The following is a 19,940-nucleotide window of genomic DNA, read 5'->3' on the forward strand; positions in this document are numbered from 1 at the left end:
TCCTAACTCTGTGAGGTAAAAGCAAAACCTCCTGAACAACATCTTCAGTAAACACAATTCCTTATCATGCAGCCAGATAAGGACTGCATACACTTCTGGATAAATGAAATGTCTTCATGTTGCTCAGTGATGCTATTGCTATCATTACAGTGAGCTTATTGCATATGTGTTCAAGGATTCATACATCTGTATAGAATCCAAAAAAGATGAACAGTCTTATTGTCCCTACGGAGTGAAGCACCATGATGTAAGGTACATTCAATCTAAAAGATATGCACTTCACAGAGTGAGGAAACATGTCAGAAACACCTGCGGTCATCCTGACGAATGAATGTAATCACATTTCATCACAAAGTACAGAGACAGAGAAGAACATGACGTTTATTACTTATCCTGGTATGCCTCGAAGATAAGAAGATATGAGAAAGTAACAATGTGGGGCATACTGGTGATTTGGGATTTTTAACACAATCAATGTGAAGTTGCTGCTTTCCAAATAAGGTTAACTTTTACAGTGAGGCCTTAAAAGGCGGGTTAAGACACAGATTCAGTCACGGTTAGCTGCTCCACACTCCATTGATGGGCTTTGTCCTCTAAATATGGATACATTTATACATGCTCATTTAGTTTTGAAGCCAAAAATAACACAAAGGTATTAAGTTACATATTAAATCTCTGTGCACACAGCTGAACAACCACTTCTTTTTTATCTCATTAAATTCTAATAGGAACCCCACATAGATTCATCAGATTCATTTATGAGATAAAATCATTGGAAGATGAGATTCTCAAATAAAAGAACATCACTCTTGATAGTGATAGTTAAAAGATAGTTGTGTAGTCCATAAGACAACTATCTTTTAAATAAACATTTTTCTGATTTGTATAGAGAGGACATTTAATTTTAAGAAATACATTACCATTACAGATACGATTTTTTTTTATCCTATTTTATCTAACCTGTGGTAGTATTGATCTACTTTGTACTATACTTTTAATTCTATATGTGTAATATACTTTTTGAAATAACTAGAGTATACTACAAAGATATTAGTCATTAACCTGTTGGTGTGGCTGGTACATGAAGTGATTTTCAGTGAGGTAAACGTAGTGTTTCATAAACCAATACTCTTTGCTGATGCAATAATTTTCTTCAAGTATGGCCCTAAATTGATTACACAACTACATACCTTATTCTTCAAAAAATTGATTCCATATTTTTCACTATTTAAATAATCATGTTCGGTTTAATCCAGAATAGTTCTTGTCATTCATTTGCAAATTTGCACCTTGTAGCATCTTGCAAGGTTTGCAGAAACCATCCTTAACCAAAGAGGCAGGGCACACCTGCTGTGATGGATCCCAAATCAAATCTGCTTTTGTCTGACATGTGCTATTATTTGTCAGTGTGTGAGTAAACAACATTTCAGTACTAAAACAATCAGGTTGCTGGCTTGATGCCGTCTCTTTACCAGTCTATTTCATCTTCTCACGTTGGTAGATCTACTGTTATCTCGAGCAGTGCAGACTAAACAAACGTTGTTCTGAATATCTCTGATCAGTTATCTGGATATCTTCTGGAAGCAGCAAAGGCCCAGATGTTGGCCTGCGGGGCAAAACTATCGCCAGATGAGGGTTGATGGGCTCACAGTTGGTCTCAGGTACGATGAAGTAAACCGTCTTATATTTGTGGATGATTTCTATTTGTTTGTGTGTGAAAGCTGGCTGGTGTATTATTATATTACATTTTCTAAATGTTTTTAATTGGTGCTGCTCTTATAAGTGATTCACACAGATGCAGAGTTGGTACAAGTGTCCATGTTAGCATTTATATAAAAGGTATTACCATTGAGCTACAGTTCAGAGAGCTGCTGCACATCCAGCTGATCGGTCAACATGTGGCCGGAAAATGGTTGAAGTGTATGTGTTAGGGCCTGATAAAACACAGATAAACATGATACAGTACAGTCATGTGGTTTTTGGGAGACGGAAAATGACTGAACTGTCTAAATCATTGTACAGAATGGGGAAAATCAGTGTGTACTTCCTTACTGTAAGACAATACTTCAGTGTTTTTTAATCAAGGCTGTTCCTGGTTTTAGTTGAGTTTTCTGTTTAAATCTGTCACTTCTCATATAGTGAGGAACCAAGACACACGCAGGTTTAACCCAAGCCTGCAGCTTGAAAGAGTTGAGGGGAACTTCAGGCTTATCTGTTTCATGACCATCACTGTGTACTGTTGTCATGCACCAGTTTCCAGGGGGAAAAAGCTAACATAAGAAGAGAGAGAGAGAGAGAGAGAGAGAGAGAGAGAGAGAGAGAGAGAGAGAGAGAGAGAGACATAAGATAGCTCTGCTGCTTTCAAGTCTCCAAAATAGATCAAGAAGGTTTTTGCTTATTACACAATTTATTAAAGTTAATTTACAAAGGGCCGGCCCACCTGCTCATTTTTGGTCCCAAAGTGCAGCCCTGCTTGAGACTTATATAGACTTACTTTAATGTCATTCAAATTTCAACCTTTACAGTACAGATAAGAACGAAATTTCGTTGCATTAGCTCGTTGTAGTGCAGGATAAAAAAAACCCATAAGGAATGTTGCATTTACAAAATAAGATGCAGAATGTTACAACAGCAAATAAAAAAACAAACAACCCTTTAACACAAATACTGTAATTATTTTTATTAAACTACTTATAGTTTCTTCCAGAGTTTATTCTAAAACAAGTTTTCAAAGTACTCAAATATAATTTAGACCTTGTTATTGAAGAATGTTTCAAACGATTGCCTTTTTCACCCGATCTCTTTTTAAAAAGATTCAGCTTTTTTCAAGCTACTATTGACTTGTTGTTTGCATGTTAGTGAGCGATAAGTACCACCCCCTTCATGTTGACACCACACGCAAACGATCCCTGGCTACGACGTGATTGTGCACCTGTGATTTGACGCAACAGAAGCTCAGCCGACCTGTTGAGTATAGGTGCACATGCACTGAATAAACTCGCTCTCTCTCTGTCATTACAATATACACAGCAGCACTGATTTCGAGAGAGAGAGAGAGCGGCACACGCTGCCGGAGCGCTGAACCTCCAGCCAGCCCTGAAAGAGTTAAACGGTCTTCATGTATGGAGCGGCTGGTTGGAGGTTAGTTCGGCTGTTGCGGTGCAGAGCTCGTGGACGCGGCGGCGGCGTACAGCAGCGCAACAAACACTGCCAACTTCCCAGCAAATCTGTCACTTGAACGCGACACACCAGCCATGTCGGAGCGAAGGTGGACCTTTGGGTTTGACAACGCTCAGTCTTACTACTTCTGAGTGCGCGCGCGCGTGAGTGTGAGAGAGGGCTGCTTTTCTGGTTGTGTGGATATCGCCTCCATGGACGGGCAACGGGGCTTTTACGGGATGGAGAACCCGACGGAGAACCCCAGCAAGGCGGCGGAGTATCTAAAGGAGCTGAATAAGATAATCGAGACCCAGCAGGGGCTGCTGGAAAAGCAGAGGGTCCGGATTGATGAGCTGGAGCTCCAGGTGACAGATCTTTGCAAGGAAAACGCTTGCCTGAAAGATCAGCACCAGCGTCACCTGGCCACCTGCAGACTCCAGCAGAGCAGCCTCCCCACCCTGGGAGCCATCAAGGAGAATATCATGCAGGAAAAGTAAGTTGGCGCTTAATTTGTGCCACATGGTTTGACTGTCATAGCACTGTCTGTTTATATTCCTCCACCGTGTCACCACACTGTGCTTCGCGGATGTGGTGGGCGTCCCTGTGTATCTGTGCAATCTATTCAGGAAAAACAACGCTACCAAACATATTGCACATTTATTTTACACTTTTTTGTATGGTTCGGTTTAATATTAATACCGCAATTTTACATTACCCGTGATTAATTTCAGGCGCGCACAGGTTACACACGCTTTGCACGCATATTGCGTAATATGGATCCCGTTAGGCGCGCTCTGGAGTCTCTGTAACGTGTATAATATTCTGTAGTACACAAACCGCATCATTCCCTCGTGGTTTAAAGTCCGAATCAGAGTGGGTGTGACTTTGTTTTTATTAGGGGAAATCGACAGCTGCTTGGCTGTGGCGATTTTAGGAACTAAGTTTACGCACGTACAGTATACGGTCCGATTCGTTGATTGATGGCACCTTGATTACGCGACAATTAATCTATCTTCTAAATGTTGGCTCTAGACAAAACCAGCAAGTAATGATGTGACCTGCAGTGAATATTTCCAGGACCTTAGACTTTGACTGAGCACCGTGAAAGGATTTAATTTAAACTGGCGTAGTTACACTGGACAGCTGCCCAGCACTGCTGTCAGAACTGATCCGGAAATTTTCCATCAGAGGTGTCAAAACATTGAAGTGTAATAGATTGATGAATTGAAGAATCAGCTCAGGCTACAGTTATTTAGCAGTATAAAGCAATTATTTTGACTGCATCTGAACACAATCATATCGTGTTGATTTCTCATCCTGGCATTAATGTTTTAATCTCAACAGGAGGCAGAGTGATTTAAAGCAGCTGCACACTCTTTGTGCAACACTGTACACTGTGCTCTTATTTATACAGTAAATATAACAATAATATGCATTTTCATTTTTTTTTGTTAAAATGCACCCTGTCAACATCAATAGAATTGTATGGCCATTAATGGAGGGTTAGGCCAAATGGATGAAATCACAGTTTGTGTCTACTATATATTTGCATTGTATATTACATTATAATACTGAAGAGCACTAATCAAGGCCCATGGGAATGGATTTACATGTTAGATGTTTCGAGGGTCTTTATTCAGTTAATTTGCTGCTTTCCTTCGTTATTGAGTCCTTTTTTTCTGAGACTGTTACTCACAGGAAGGTAGCAATTTGTCACTGATGCCAAGATGTTGGTGCACTCTGGGGAGTTCTCATTGGCATTTTAAAATATTCTGACATTTTGTACATTAAAAAAATAAAGCTCTAATACCAATCAATCAATGTGTGCATGTAGTCATCGCCCAGATGGCGTAGCGAATCCGCTCTTTGTTAAAGAAAGTCTGGTGAAAATAAAACCAGAAGTAGGAAGTACCAGTTAGGAAAAATACGTGAAAAAAAACAACTTGTTTGGTGGAGAAATATAGGAGATGTTATAAAACAAAGCATATGTCTGACAAGTAGCACAAAGCATGATTTATTCAGGGAGGAAAGTGTTTTTTCTTTTCTTCCAAAAATTGTACCAACAATGAAAACAAAAGATGGCGGCCACATGTGACAACATTGAGCTATCCTTGGCCAAACAGGCCTTCAGTTCTTTAAATCAGGAAGGTTTTGTGTGAGTTTAAAAAAACACTTTATCTCTGAATATTTACGCTAAGTTTGAGTTGAAATAAGTGAGAAGCAGATCTATGCAGTCTGAATTCTTTCACTAACAGATTTAATGATCATGTTTAACTGCACTGAAAGAGCGATATTCAGCAGGACCTGCATACACAGGGTGTAGCTCTAGATAAGGACTAATATCAGTACTTTTATGGATGTGATAACTCTTACAGATTTTCTTTAGATTTCCTCAGGGGTACTTTTGCAAGTTTTTGTAGGCTGTCCAAAAATCTTGTAATAAGAGCTGTAGGGTTGGGAATCGGAGGGTCGTCGGTTCAAGTCTCGGCACGGACCAAGTCTGGAAATTGGTCTGGTAGCTGGAGAGGTACCTGTCTACTTCCAGAGCACTGCTGAGTTGCCCTCAGGCAAGGCACTGAACCCCAACACTGCTCTGGAGCGCTTGCTGTGGGCAGCCCCCTCACTCTGAGTGTTTCCGCCTATGTGTGCGTTAAACTGAATTCCCCCTCGAGGGATTAATAAATTATAGATTTTCTGTTTTAACTGTAATGTATCGAATGTCATACTGTACGGGTGTCCTTCTCCATTGCTTGAGATCTTCTATTCATACTGTACTCACAAGAGAACATTTAAAGAAACAATAGTGTAAATCAAAGCAGCACAGGCTGAGTTATCCTCGTGTTTAATCTCTGCTATAGATCCTGCTCCAAATGCTGGATCCTACACTTCCCATAATACATCCTGATTGCATGTAAATGAGACCCTCTTAGCGTTCTAAACGTTCACGCCTTTGAGACTCTACACCTGGAAATTGTTATGCAGCCTTACTGTTTGCAGTCTCATAGCCATGATAACCCTGATGACATCATCACAGTTACTATTAAGACCCAGGAGCCACAGAAGACAGGAAACAAGCAGTGCTCTTCGTGATGAGTAATTAGATTCAGCTATGTCACGTTAAAATGTACTTCTCTTTGATTTGAAATCTCCCTTACAATGGCAGTGTCATAAAAAGTTCAAGAAGACGCTACATGTGATAGAATCCCTCCTTTTTCAACATTTTCTTTCATCTATCTGTGGACCAATGCAATGCTGGTCCCATGACAGTTCCCCTCAATCCCTCAATCCCTGGCTCCATGAATATGACATTGCGGTACCACTGGCCTTGAATGATTAGCTGTACAGTCTAACAGAGAGGTTTATGATCCAAACACAAGTTTAGACTCTGCTAATTATGCAGCTGTTGAAAATACCAGCTTTTGCAAAAAAAGTATTTTTCTCTGCAAAGCTGCTTCTACTGCAATAACCTGGTTCTGTTTATTTGTGCTGAGTGCAATACTGTAAGGCCTTTTTAACCTATGACATCATTATCATATTTGCTCACTCATCGTTTGTGCGAGGCTATAAATAGTTATCAGTGTGCAGCAGAGGGCGGGATGTAGTCTCTCTGGATTTTCCATCCGCATGTGGCCTTTAAACACCACAGAGCCAAAGCACACAGATTGGTGTTTGAATTCTCTTGACAGCATGGTTCATCTCTGTGGTTAAAGATCAAGCAAATATTTTTAGATTAAAGCACTTCCTCTTCCAACACACACATACACTAAGCTGAGAGTGAGGGAGTCCTGTCCCTTGTGTTCTGTCAACAGTTGGGCCACGTCAGCTGTTCTTTCTGTGTTGACCGCAGTCAGCAGACAGTCCTGGCCTTGACTGGAAGGCCAATGGGGCAGCCCTGTTCCTCTGAGACCATCTGATACACACACACACACACACACACACACACACACACACACACTCACAGTCACACTCACACACACTGTATAATGTAGATTCATTCCCACGCAGCAGGGCTGGTCACCCTGTTACTCCGGGTGATGGGCGAAGTAAGTGAGAGACGGCTGCTCAGAGATGTAAGCTGATTTCAGAGCAGGGTGTGTGTGTGTGTGTGTGTGTGTGTGTGTGTGTTGGAAGAGTGTGGGAGCATGTTGTTCCCATCACAGCTGCTTTATGAGCTAATCCTCCGTGGAAGTTCTGCTAGTCTGTGTTTACTCTGTGCTTTATTTGGCTGTTAAAGTTCACAACTCACGCAAACACACAGTTTTATCAAGGTCAGACTGGATGTGGGTGCTGCTCGGCCTACGTGGTCTCAAACAAAGAGTTGAAAGGATTTGCATCACTTGTGGGTTGGAATACTCCTTTGGAGGCTGTAACACTTAACAGCAAACATGTTTTTAAGATGACTGTTGTGACTTAAATCACACATCAGGTTTTTAAACCACGGCCAGATTAACTATTAGCAGGCCCAGAGCACTGATTTGGAGCTGGGCCCCTGCTGAGCCCCCTCAATTGTCTCGGGTCTGAGGCAATTTTCTTTGATGATAATCCGGCCCTGTATATGGGCAGCAGTTTATATTACCCTTGGATGGATACTTAGATTTGTTGAGGTACTTGTAATCAGCTGTAAGGACATTAGCCACAGGAGATGCCGGTCAGCTCATTCAGAAACTGGTCAGAGTGCCGTTGCAGATGCCAGGCTCTTTGGCTATGCAGACAAGGCCATTTGGACAAAGTCATTTTGCTCACTTTCAAAGAGGAAGACATATGTGATATCCTGAAGAGGTGACAAAACAAAGTGGCTTAATGAGGGCAAAATGATGCGCTGAAAAACAATCCAAACATGTGTTTCTGTTCTCATCGTATTTTAGGTCTGTTTTTCTGAAAACTCGTAAAGTTCTTTTATAGATATGGCCCCGTCTGCATAATAGCATAGCCTAGCTTCCTTGCCAGCTCTCTGACTAATTTCTCATCAAATGGGCTGAGCATACAACCTCATACAACCACACTAAAAATAAACAACAACAACTATCCCTTTAATAGCAGCAGTAAAGAATCATCTCTGACAATCGCCAGCCTTGACGTGTTTTCCAGAAACAACCACCACCTGCCACGCAGATGCCTTTGAGCAAAGTGTCGCAATGATGAATTACAGTCTGTAGCATAATGTAATCACACTCTTCCATCATGTACACTGATCTTAATAATTATATATTTTAATGAGTTTGCCCACCTGATTGTAAACATGCAGTCATTTTCTTTAAAGGAAAATTGGGCTCCTTCTCAATTTTAGCACACAAATAACTATTGATAATTATAATTCAGTAATTAAGAAGAACTGGAACACAACATTACATTTTGCAGCATTTCCTCTTTTACTGTGTGTTTCCATTGCATTTCAGAGTTGATGAACATACTCTGGCTAATGAGGAAGACCCCTCCCCCTGCTGTTTCTGAAAATAATTGAAAACTTAATTTGTTTTGTCAATAGTCATTTTACTTACATTTTACATAACTGGCTCTGAAACAACTGCCAACACAATCTTGCAGCAAAGCATGTGCACACATTCATGCTGTAGCTCAGTTGGTAGAATCAACCGTCTCTTAACTGGAAGGTTGGCGGTTTGATTCCCAACTCCAACAGCTTCATGTCCGATGTGTCCTTGGGCTAGATGCTTATCCTAAAGTTGCTCCCACTGCATGTATGTGAATGCGATTAGTGACTTCTGATTGTCTGACTTTAAATAGCAGTCTCTACCACTGTGTGTGTGAATGGGTAGGTGTGACATGCAGTGTAAAAGTGCCTTGAGACAAAACAGCTACTCAAGCTCAAGTCCATTTACTGGTCATATACGGTTCACATCCACCACAGTTGGCTTGTTGTTTCTATTTAGACCCATTGTTGTTTGTGCTCTCAGTCTTTATTGAGGGATTATGTTTTCCCTTCAGATTTAGCCTCAATTAAAGTGATTTAGATAAGAGGTCCACTCGTTAATCAGCCTCCATTGGATTGGTTTAACGCGTTATTGGCTCATTTTTTTAACATGATGGTTTTGTTTTTTTTAGGCACGATACAAGAGGTCAAAGCCGTAGAGTAATAATAATTTCATCAACTGCTTTTATGTGAGGTTGGTTACAGTCAGACATTATAAACACTTGTCAAGATTTGAAGTAACAATTGTCAAGTAATTGAATAGTTTAGTCAAGAAAGTCATCACTTTCCACCCTTTCAAATTTGACGATTTTTTTTGCGCGTCTTCATCTTAACCTCATTATCTGTTGCCCCGGGAAACTGTCATGGACATTTTTTTTCATGACATTTTGACACTTTTTTTTTAAGACAAAATGATTGATGTGGAAAACAATTTGCACGTTCACTGATAATGACAATAATTGTTCCTTGCTTGACAGCTTGTCAATCCAACAGTTTCCTGATAGTAGTCATACACATTTATCATCACTTTAGGAAGTGATGCAGAAAAAAGACCCTGGTCCAGTGGGTTCCAATGTTTTTTGGCTTGTGACCAAACTTTGACTTTACAAACCTCTGGGGAGGCACGACATCCAAAACAACTTTTTGCTGAAATCAATTAGTTTGTGTTCAATCATTTAATCTACATAATTGTTTTTCTATTATGTTGTAATTTAACATTAATTTGAAACCAGTTTTAGGTTTGTTGTTTAGGTTTTGCTCAATGAATGACTGACAGATAGACTCTGCAAGTTTCTTGTTTTGGCATTGGCGATGGCTCACAGTATCCTGTGTTCATTATATTTTATTATGTTATAAATACACATTTAAGAGGACCCCATTTGGTTTCCATGCAACTCTTTGAGGGATCGGGAATTCAAGGTTGGGAAAGCCAGCCCTAGTTTCAATAAACTGGAGTGAATACACCACTGACTCAATGAATCTGCTTAGTGTCAAATAATTCAATTCACTTCACTATATTCATCCTTCAGGATCATCCTTTGTGTAAAGGAAGATCCAGAGAGGTGAGGTGTGTCCATGGTGTAGGAACATGTTTGTAGTCTTGTTCTGTCCATTCGTGATATTTTAGCCTGTGACATCCTTCAGTGTTTAACAAACACTTTGATGCGTTCTGGATCATATATGGAAGCTATATTGTGAAGCATGATAGCAATGTTGAATATGTCAAACCGTCTTGATCTCCATCACAATGGCCAACATATAAAATGAGTATGTCCTTCCCCTTTACAGAGAGGAGTATATTTATTTCAGACCTGGCCTCTTCATCCGTTCAGTGTGTTTATATCTGTGTGTTAGTGAGTGTGGAGTTTTTATGTGTGCAGCGCTGCAGGAAATAAGAGCTCGCTGGTCAGCAGCTCAGACTGCGCAGCGAATCAGGACTCGGAAAAAAGTGAGCATTGCCAGAGGACATATGAAAATTGGTCAGGAATGTAACATAGTTTTGACTTTATGAGTAAGCACATATGCCACACTAGCTGTTGGCAAGCTGTGAAATATGAGCTGTTTGCGATGCATTTAAATCCAAAAGCAAAAATACATTTTACACAGCGAACAGTGTCGACTTTAAAGCCGGAGGGTGGTCCTGACAGGCTGCAATTTGAATAGAGAAGATGAGAGGAAAAATAAACCTTCAAAAGAAGAATACAGTACCAAATGAAATATTCATGGAGAATGTTGGAGGTAAAGTGGATCCGCTACACTATTTGATTCTGACAGTGTTTATTCTCAGTATGTCACATACTGTATATTGTGTGACGTCTTGTTGCAGTATTTTGAATATCTTAAAGCTTGTTGTACTTAAAAGAAAGATATATGTAAATCTGCACATCAAAAGGTGAAGAAGGCAGACAGTGACTCGGTATTGAAATATTGCCATATGCAAAGTGGGAAAAACCGACATGTCATCAGGTGAACACAAACAGCTCCACGGCAGTGTGAAATGAAAGCTGAATATTACAGCTCTTCTATGACTCTGGTTATAGTTGAGATATTTTTCCACAAACTTACTTTGAGTTAGCCCCCCTGGTGTGAGATCTGGATATGATCTTGAAACGTTTATTAATCTCCAAATGAACAGAAATACATTTTCCACTCATTTAAATCCGATTAAGATGTTCAATTCTTCAACAATCACAAAATATGACAATAACAGTGTATCAACAGGAGCTTGTTCATAGCCAAACAGTTTTTCTTTTCTCTGAGAATTATTTTTGGCCTTTTGTTGCAAAGATATAAAGACGGTGGTTAGAGTTGGAATTCAGGGAGAGAGAGTGAGAGTGGGTAAAAGGAGTAATAGTTCAGATTCGAACCTGGGCCCCTGGAACTTTAACTTTTTGAACATTTGTAGCCGGCTGTAGCTCAGTTGATAGAGTCGTCATATCTCAACCGGAAGGTCGAGGGTTCGATCCCTCGAGCAACATGTATGATGAGTCCTTGGGCAAGACCGGAATTGCTCCCCCTGCTACATCAAGGGCGTCTGAATGTACATTCTTCTGATTGATGGTCAATATACATTGCCACCCATTCACATGGGTGTCAATGTGTAGGTGTGACATGCGGTGTAAAAGCGCTTTGAGAAGTCGGAAGACTAGAAAAGCGCTTTATTAGTTGTAGTGTCTTCTTGAGGATGTGTTCAAAAAGAGGAGTAAGATGCTGGTTAGGCAAATGAAGTATTTATGTCAGTCATTATTTATAACCAGGCCAACGCCTTTTATTCGTATGTATTGTTGATTTGGTCACTTATTAAAAAAAGAAATAAAAAATCTGTAACCATTTCATTTTAAATAACACTTATTATAATTGCATATCTCAAAGTCTCAAAATAAGAAATGTTTCTCAGCAAACTTTGTTGTAAAAAAAATGTGGATGTTAAATATTTATAAGCACCTGACAGAAATTAATAATTCATGTGCTCTGAAAAAGAAACAAAGAACATCTGTCATCTGTAGCAGTTGTAAACCCGTAAAAACTTTGAACAATGTCTGCACTCGCTACGCGTTTTATGAATCAATCATGCCTCCCTGCTCGCTCTCTACACCATGCATGCAAAAGCCCTCACTCAAAGCATGCACTGAAATCTGCTTCTGGACCAATGGCACCAGAGCATTTACATGAAGGGCACGGCTTTTGAGGGAGCGTAAAGGGGAGAGGGTGAAGATGGAGCGCTGAGGGAATGCTACTTCCAAAATCATGCTAGTCTTTGAAAATTACCAACCCTGCCTTCAACTATTATTTTAATTTTTTTTTTAACTCGCCAGATATTTTATTTTTGCTGGACTTGAGCGCACAGCCCTGCAAAAATAAAGAGTTCTACTTTCTTATATTTTATCAATTGATCTAATGCACACCATGCATGTTGGTGTTTTGGACATACAAGCATAATCCACACAAACATGGTGGTTAGTGTGCGTGCCTCATGTACAGATGCTGTGGTCCTCCAGGCGAGCGGCCTGGGTTCAAATCGGAACTGTGGCTCCTTTCATGGACATCATTGTCCACTCGATCTCTCTCTCTCCTCGATTTCTAAATAAAGGCCTTTGTTTCTTAAGGCTTCATCATCATTAGATAAGAGTGGAATGAATTACATCTGTCTAAGGCCATAATGTGTGACATAATAAAGAGCATTCATACATTGTATTCAGCATGCTATATATGTATATATGTGTGTATGGATATATTTTTTGTATATATATATATATATGATCTTATATTGCAGAGGTTACTTTGACAATACAACATTGAGGTCCAAAACTGGTGAAGAAGTTTTGACATTTATGTATGAAATATGAAATTGGGTGAGAGCGCTCCACTGGTTCTGTGCTGAGTTGTGCTTATTGATAATCTTGTGGCAGAGTGGAAGCGTGGAGTATTGTTTACTGGAGCAGAACGGTACAAATTAGATTTTGTCTTCTTGAACTCTTGCCAAGAAATCTCTGATCTACGATGCACTAGTTTAATGGTATCCTAACACACACAGCTTTGTTTACAGTCAGCATTTTAAACTGCGTGTGCAACTTTAGAGCCCCAAAGAACATGTTTCTAAAATATCTAGTTTTTTTTTTTTTATTAAATATGGTTTTGTTTGCATGAGCTTTAAGCCGATTTGTAATTGTTTCGGCTTTTGATCGAACTTTGGCACAAAACCCATTTTACACTGCAAATTACAAAACAGCAGTAGCTTAGTGTGTAGGGACTTGGGTTTGGAACAAGAGGGTCGCCAACTCAAGTCCCAGTGTGGACCAAATCTGGAAAGTGGCCTGGTAGCTGCAGAGGTGCTTCCTACATTTTCATCAACAGAGAGTAATTTCCCCGCGTAGAATTAATGAAGTATATCTTCTTCATCTTCTAATTGGTTAGTGGACTTGAGCTTGTTAAGAGATTTTCTAGTCGTCTGACTACTCAAAGTGCTTTCACACCTGAGGTGACATCTCCCCATTCTCACAGTGATGACAGAGCTTGCTATGTCCTGGACCCTCAGTATTAACTAATTCCATTGGCACACATTCACATGCTGAGGCCTGAGTAGCGGAGCATGTTGGTGTGAAGTGACTTACCCAAGGACAAATTGGACATGTAGCTGCAGGAGCTGGGGTTGATACCGACTCTACCACTGAGCCACAGTAAAGAAGCGCTTACTGCTGCAAGTTATATACTGTAGGCCTTTTGAAATGATCATTTCCTCAGATAAATAATTCCTGTGTACAAACTGTCAAAGAATAATAATAAGAACAATAATAATAAAGTTTATTGTAAAGCACTTTACATTTTTAAAATCTCAAAGTGCTACAGAGTTTAAAAATGTGAAACATTCCTCCAATTGGCCCAAAGTGCCTTCAATCAAACCATCAGTTCAAACCAACTGTTCTTCTCTCAAAGATGGCACCTTTTGAGAGGCCTAACAAGAGAAAACTGGGCACTTATTGCTTTAAAAAAAAAAAAAAAAGAAGGGTTTAATTGAAATCGTTATAGTGTTGATTTAATTTTCCTACTAATCCAGTAATTCACCCTGCGTTTCAGCTGAAGCACAAAGTAATGCAGCGTCTCTCATTTTTTGACAACATCACTGAGGGCTTGGCACCAGCTCTCACTGTGAGCCACAATGTTGTGACCAGTCAGTCAATTATTTTAGCGTGCGCGCAGCGGTTAAGGCTGAGCAGAGGAGGGGATTAAAACATGAAGTCTGAGATTGTGTAACATACGACAATTATTATAATGACACATTATCTTTCAAGCTTAATTTGGCTATTGGATTTAAAAGAGTTTGAAATCTCTCAGTACCAGAGGATGACAGCACTTGGAATATGTAGGTGCTGATATTTCTATGTAATAAGCTTCAGTCAGAGCCCTACCTGTTTATTCATATTAACGTAGAGCCAGTTTAAAGGTTAAACTGCTCATTTTAACAACCAGAAGCTATGTGTTAAAGACTATTGGAGCATGAGGCAGAGCCCACTGATGGAACAACAGTGGATCATTAAGAGAGAGCATCTTAAGAATTGTTTTTCTTTTTGACTCTTTTTTTCTTTTCTTTTTTTTTTTTTAGCTTTAAAACTGGGTCGCTGTTTGAATGCATTTGACTTTGCTATGAATCCAATCTGACTACAGTGTCCTCAACAAGGGAGCGAGGCCTACAGGCAGTTTGTGAGGCGGTTTGATCTCTGGTCTCTGTTGTCCACATGTTAAAGTGTCTTTGAGCAAGGCACCAAATCCCAAACTGTTCCTGATGGTCAGGAAATGGTCAGTGATTGGTAGCCCAGGGCCACAAGTGTGAGTAGTCGTGTGTGAGCGGAGGAAAAAGAGAATGTCTTTTATGAAAGCTCATTAAAAGACAGTCCCATATAAAGTTAGTCTCTGCAGACAGATTTGCAGTGTGTGTTTTCTGAAGCTTTGGAAAGACAATCTATGAACTGATTCTAAAAGGAAGCTGGTGAGCCGTCACTGACATGCTGCTAACTGATAAGTTGTTTGTAATAGCCAATAATTGCTCATTTAGGAGCACTGGGCCTCACGCAAGAAAACCTTCTTTTGCTTTATGTATTGAGTTTCATGGTTTGCCATTTTCTTAGATTCTAAAAACAAGCAACAGAATTAAACCTAAACAAACTGCTGTTTGGCGACACCTCGGCTATCCTGAAGTCTCAGCTCACCTCCAATCCCTCTCCACTCATGGGCGCATGTATGAGTTATCAATTAGAACGCACAATTGGCGGACAAAATTGTTGTTCGAACTGCGGTTGCCAGTGACCTGCATTGTTGTGTTAGCAGGCTATTGTTAGCACACTTTGGTTAAGTCATCGCTTCACTTTACATCTAAATTAGACCGTGTTCTAAAGACATCCAAATAAGCAGTGAGTATGGAATTCTTCTTTTCTGTTGTCCATGAATAAAACAGCTTTATACACAAGGAGTCCCGTCCAAATAAACATGTAAACACGGCTCTGACAACAGTACAGCTGACGAGCGGGTTCCTCACTCATAGTAGACAGTCATGATTCAGAGAGACTTTTAAATAGAATGTACTTTTTTTCTACTGTATTGGTGTGTAAAATACCACACCTTCATATATTATTTACTACATTTCACCAAAAACTAAACTTAACTAAAATGACATCCAGAGTCCCTGATTTCACTTTAAAGGAAAAGTTTAACGTGATTAAGTTATATTTGCATGCTAACTACTGTAGTTCAGTACAACAGTGTTAACAGTGTCGGTGTGGAGTCTAGCCATACACTAATGACAACACTGAATGCTGCTTCAACCATGCAGCATGCATGCTAGCAGAGTAGAAATCCTGCCTTTAGTGGAACAAAGGGCTAGGAGAATAACATGTTGCTAATGGACAGACTGATGGCTGCTATGTATCTTGTGAATGCATATTTCATTAAATCTATTTTAAAGATTGTCCATGCTATGCTTGTTTGCCTCAATAATTGATGAAGAACCTATGTTTGTGTGTTCTTATTTATTGCTTGCTCTTAGCCCTACATTGTGTTAAGCTGCATTAGCGTTCTCCCACATGGATGACATGAATCTATACCGCCGATGGTGCTGTTCAATACAGAGCAGATGATCACACATTTCTATGCGATGTTATCAGGTAGAGGCCATCTGTCATTCAGTTGAAGTCATTTTGGTGCCAGCTGCAGGAACCCTTTTTAAGAATGGCTTGGCCGTCGCTCATCTGTCTTCACATAGTAGAACTTACAGGATCATTGTGGAACAACATGGCATTGGGATCTTTTTTCCAATGCCCTGTCAGCTCCCATAGTTGCTTGGGCCAATGAACATTTTAGAGGAAATACATTTTAATTTGGAGCAGAGATTAACTTCCACTTGACGTACACCTGACAGATTGCATGAGCGGCCCTTTTTTCTCCTATCGTTACAACGGTACTTAATATCTTTTTTCTGTGGCACAATTTTGCCAATACAATAACTACTGGATATGAAAATATCCAGTAGTTAGTTGACATTTTAATTTTTCATAAGGAAGTGTTGTTAATGTACCAAATGATACTATAATAATAATAATATTAATAATAATAATAATAATAATAATAATAATAATATTCCCAGGAACTGTTGGTGGATTAATATTTGGTGATGTGCAGAGTATGCAGAGTTTTTGAAGTAACCGGACTGTTAATGTTACATTGAGTCTAAATCCAATACTCAAACAATAGACACATGATTCTTAAAAGTATTATTGGTCCAATTTTATTGTTGGTGTTGGTTCTCAGTGTCTGTATCAGACAGTATGCCAGTCAATACTCTGTTCCAAAACCCTGATGTAGGAGTCTTGCCTGTTTAACCAGAAATCAATACTTTCTCTCTATACTACAACTTTATGCTGCTCAGGAAGTAGAGGCAGCTTAGGTTCTTGGATCAGTCCAGTTTATGAGTCAAGTACACTCCCAAGTGTCTATAATACTCCACAAAGTCCACACTGACCCCCTTGAATGAAAACAAGGGTGACTGGTCACATTGTTTGATACTTTGATGTAAACTGTTATTTTAATGACTGAATGTGATTACGCTTAAAAAAAAATCCCTATTCCATAAGACGGGTGCGTTAGTGATGTATGAAGCCATCAAAACTACAGGTAAACTTTGGCGCACTGTGTCAAGTGTGCAAATACAAAAATGTTGCCAATGTTGTTGTGCATTTTAGAAGTTAGTGTAGTGTACAGCTGGCAGATCCAACAGCTCCCAGAGGTTTTCATCACATCAGTTGCAGTTTTACTATTCCAGTTACAAGTTCATTCATTCAATATGAATAATTTATGTTCATCCATTTAATGCTTTTTAATGAGGACCATCAGCATCTGGATAATGTCGCTCATGAAAAATAAATTTGACCAAATTTAAAGCAACGGCTGTTATTTCAGTGTGACAGATACATATTTAATACTAATTAAGTATTCTTCTTCTTTTTTTAAGATTGATTTTATTTTCATTTATTGGGGAGAGGGAGAGAAATTGGATAGCGTTGGAAATCGGGGGGGAGAGAGGGGATAGACGTGGGAAATGGGCAACAGGCCGAAGTTGAGCCTGGGCCGCCCGTGTGAGGACTGTAGACCTCTATAAATGATGGCGCGCGCTGCCTCTGCGCTACCGGTGCCCCACTTATTAAGTGTTCTTAAATGGAGTTAAAGAATGGGAACACAAGTCAGCAGGTTTATAAGCATATGCCTTCAAAATTAGAAACACAATGTGTTGTTTTGTACATATAGAAAGGGGACACTAATCAGGAGGAATATGTTTGGTGGTGATGAAGTGAATGGAAAAGAAAATGCCCACACACTCCAACATGACATTGCGTTGCACTGATTGGTGTGGGTCTGTTCACATTGTTTCTCTTGAGTTGAATTGTCCAGTTTAATATGAGTACTGAAAGCTCATCGTTACACGGCAAAGTTAACCATTATGCCTCTGATCTAACTGTAGATCCCAAATGGCTATGTGTTTTGTGGAACAACTAAAACAATTTAAAGTCAAATTCATTTCTGAATAAATATTACTTTTTATATTTAATTTCTTTAAAACAAGTAGCCATGTAATAAGGACCCCTCCAGGGTGACACAAGACCCCTCTGCTTTGTGTTGAGGTTGTTCTTGCCCTCTGTTCTCTGCAGCATGAGATGCCGAAAAGAGGCCCAGAGCAGGGGCCATGTCAGATAAATACAGTGCTTTATCTTGACCCAGTTAACACTTTGTTTCCTGATAGGACAAAGGCAACAACACAAGATTAGTATCCATGACAATGTACAGTACAAGTGAAGACATCGTGTCAGTCACAAGGACACAGTTCGATGTGATATGTGAGACAAGTTTGTTGTTATGATGTCATGATTATGAGGAGGAAAAGCAAATTCCCATTACAGGGTCTTGCTCACCCTGTTGGAGTCTTACTTTCACTATCTCTTACCTTTTTTTTCCTGCGTGAAGACAGTTACAATACATTCATATTTTGTGGACTGATGTGTTCCTCTGATATAATTCCAAATATTTAGTGCATCTGCAGGGACTTGTGTTGGATACTGGAAGGTTGCCGGTTTAAATTCAGGTGTGGACCACAATGTGGAAGTTGGTCTCATCCGGAGTACTGCCGTGGTGCTTGCTATGGTGCGCTCTCTGTGTAGCAGCCCCGCTCGAACATCTTTTTTTGATTTCATTATTTAAAAGGAACAATGCACATTAATTTAACAAGAGCAGCAAAGTCACACATGTAAATGTGCCACATTTAGCCATGCAGGCTAATTTTCATCTGCACTGGAAAAGGATTTTCAAATCTAATCTATTTCTGTGTTCATGCATGTTCACAGGTCCTGTTTATACATGATCGGGCCTAAGTGTGTGAAAAGCATGTTTCTTAGTAACAGAGTGTAAACCAGAAATTTCCCTCCGGGATTAAAAAAGTATTTGAAAAAAAAAGTAAATTGTTGTCCCTGAGAGTTGTCTGTCAATGATATTTTTCATGTAACTCATTCCAATGAAGTTTATTCTGACAGACACAAAATCGTATATTGATGCATAGGAGTTTTTCATGTTTGTCTGTTTACTGTTTTGATCAAGCCTAACTCCAGTAATCTTCACTAATGCGAACAACCCAGGAGAGCTGTTATCTGTTGAAAGCACATGGTGGGATTCAAAGCAGGACAGAACATAAAACCTTAAAATATTCTCAAGCCTTTTTTTCAGAGTGTTGACTCAGTGGCCTTTGAATATTTTCATTTAGGTGTAACCATGGACATAAAAAAAAATGCTTTGCAAATGCTCTTCATAGCTGAAATGTTACAAACACTTGTGATATCTGCACAGTTTGTCCTCAAAGCCAAACCATCCTTGAGGCCATGAAGCCAAAATGTATTGACGGCAAAGAGAGATGAGTTCCATTCCATTTCACATCATCCAGCAGACTGAACACCTGAGCTACTCCAAAGACAAACTCAGCTACTGTAGGATTCTAGACATTGCCCTCGGCTCTGTCAGTGGTCCTGTACTCTGGAAAGGATGGCTGAAATGACACTAGGGACTGAAGTCTCTCACATTACGACTCGATATTGATCTTTCATCTCCCATCAAACTGTCATGCAAAGAGGATTTCAATAATAATAAACAGATTTTAGATGGTCTCAGTTATGATTTCCCTGTAAAGCTCCTGTGAGAAGTTATTCGCTGGTTATGAATATGTCTAAAATGAATCATTCCTTAGTACCTCAAAAAGTGAACCAGACCATCAGTGAGATGATTCATTATCTCTGTTTTGTTATAATATTATGCCTGTCAACTTTGC

General features: G+C 39.6%; 1 protein-coding gene across 4 annotated transcripts in view; it reads left to right on the forward strand.

Annotated features, from left to right (window-relative positions):
- The first annotated feature begins 3,049 nt into the window (after nt 1-3,049).
- Nucleotides 3,050-19,940, forward strand: part of iqsec1b (IQ motif and Sec7 domain ArfGEF 1b) — a 190,591-nt gene continuing 173,700 nt past the window's right edge. For all 4 annotated transcript variants that reach the window (XM_079341112.1, XM_079341113.1, XM_079341114.1 and 1 more), the window contains exon 1: nt 3,050-3,652. In XM_079341112.1, the coding sequence (XP_079197238.1) occupies nt 3,372-3,652 (281 nt within the window). In that variant the 5' untranslated portion in view covers nt 3,050-3,371. The remainder of the gene's footprint in view (nt 3,653-19,940) is intronic.

Source organism: Symphodus melops (genome assembly GCF_947650265.1).
Source record: "Symphodus melops genome assembly, chromosome: 4".
NCBI lineage: Eukaryota > Metazoa > Chordata > Actinopteri > Labriformes > Labridae > Symphodus > Symphodus melops.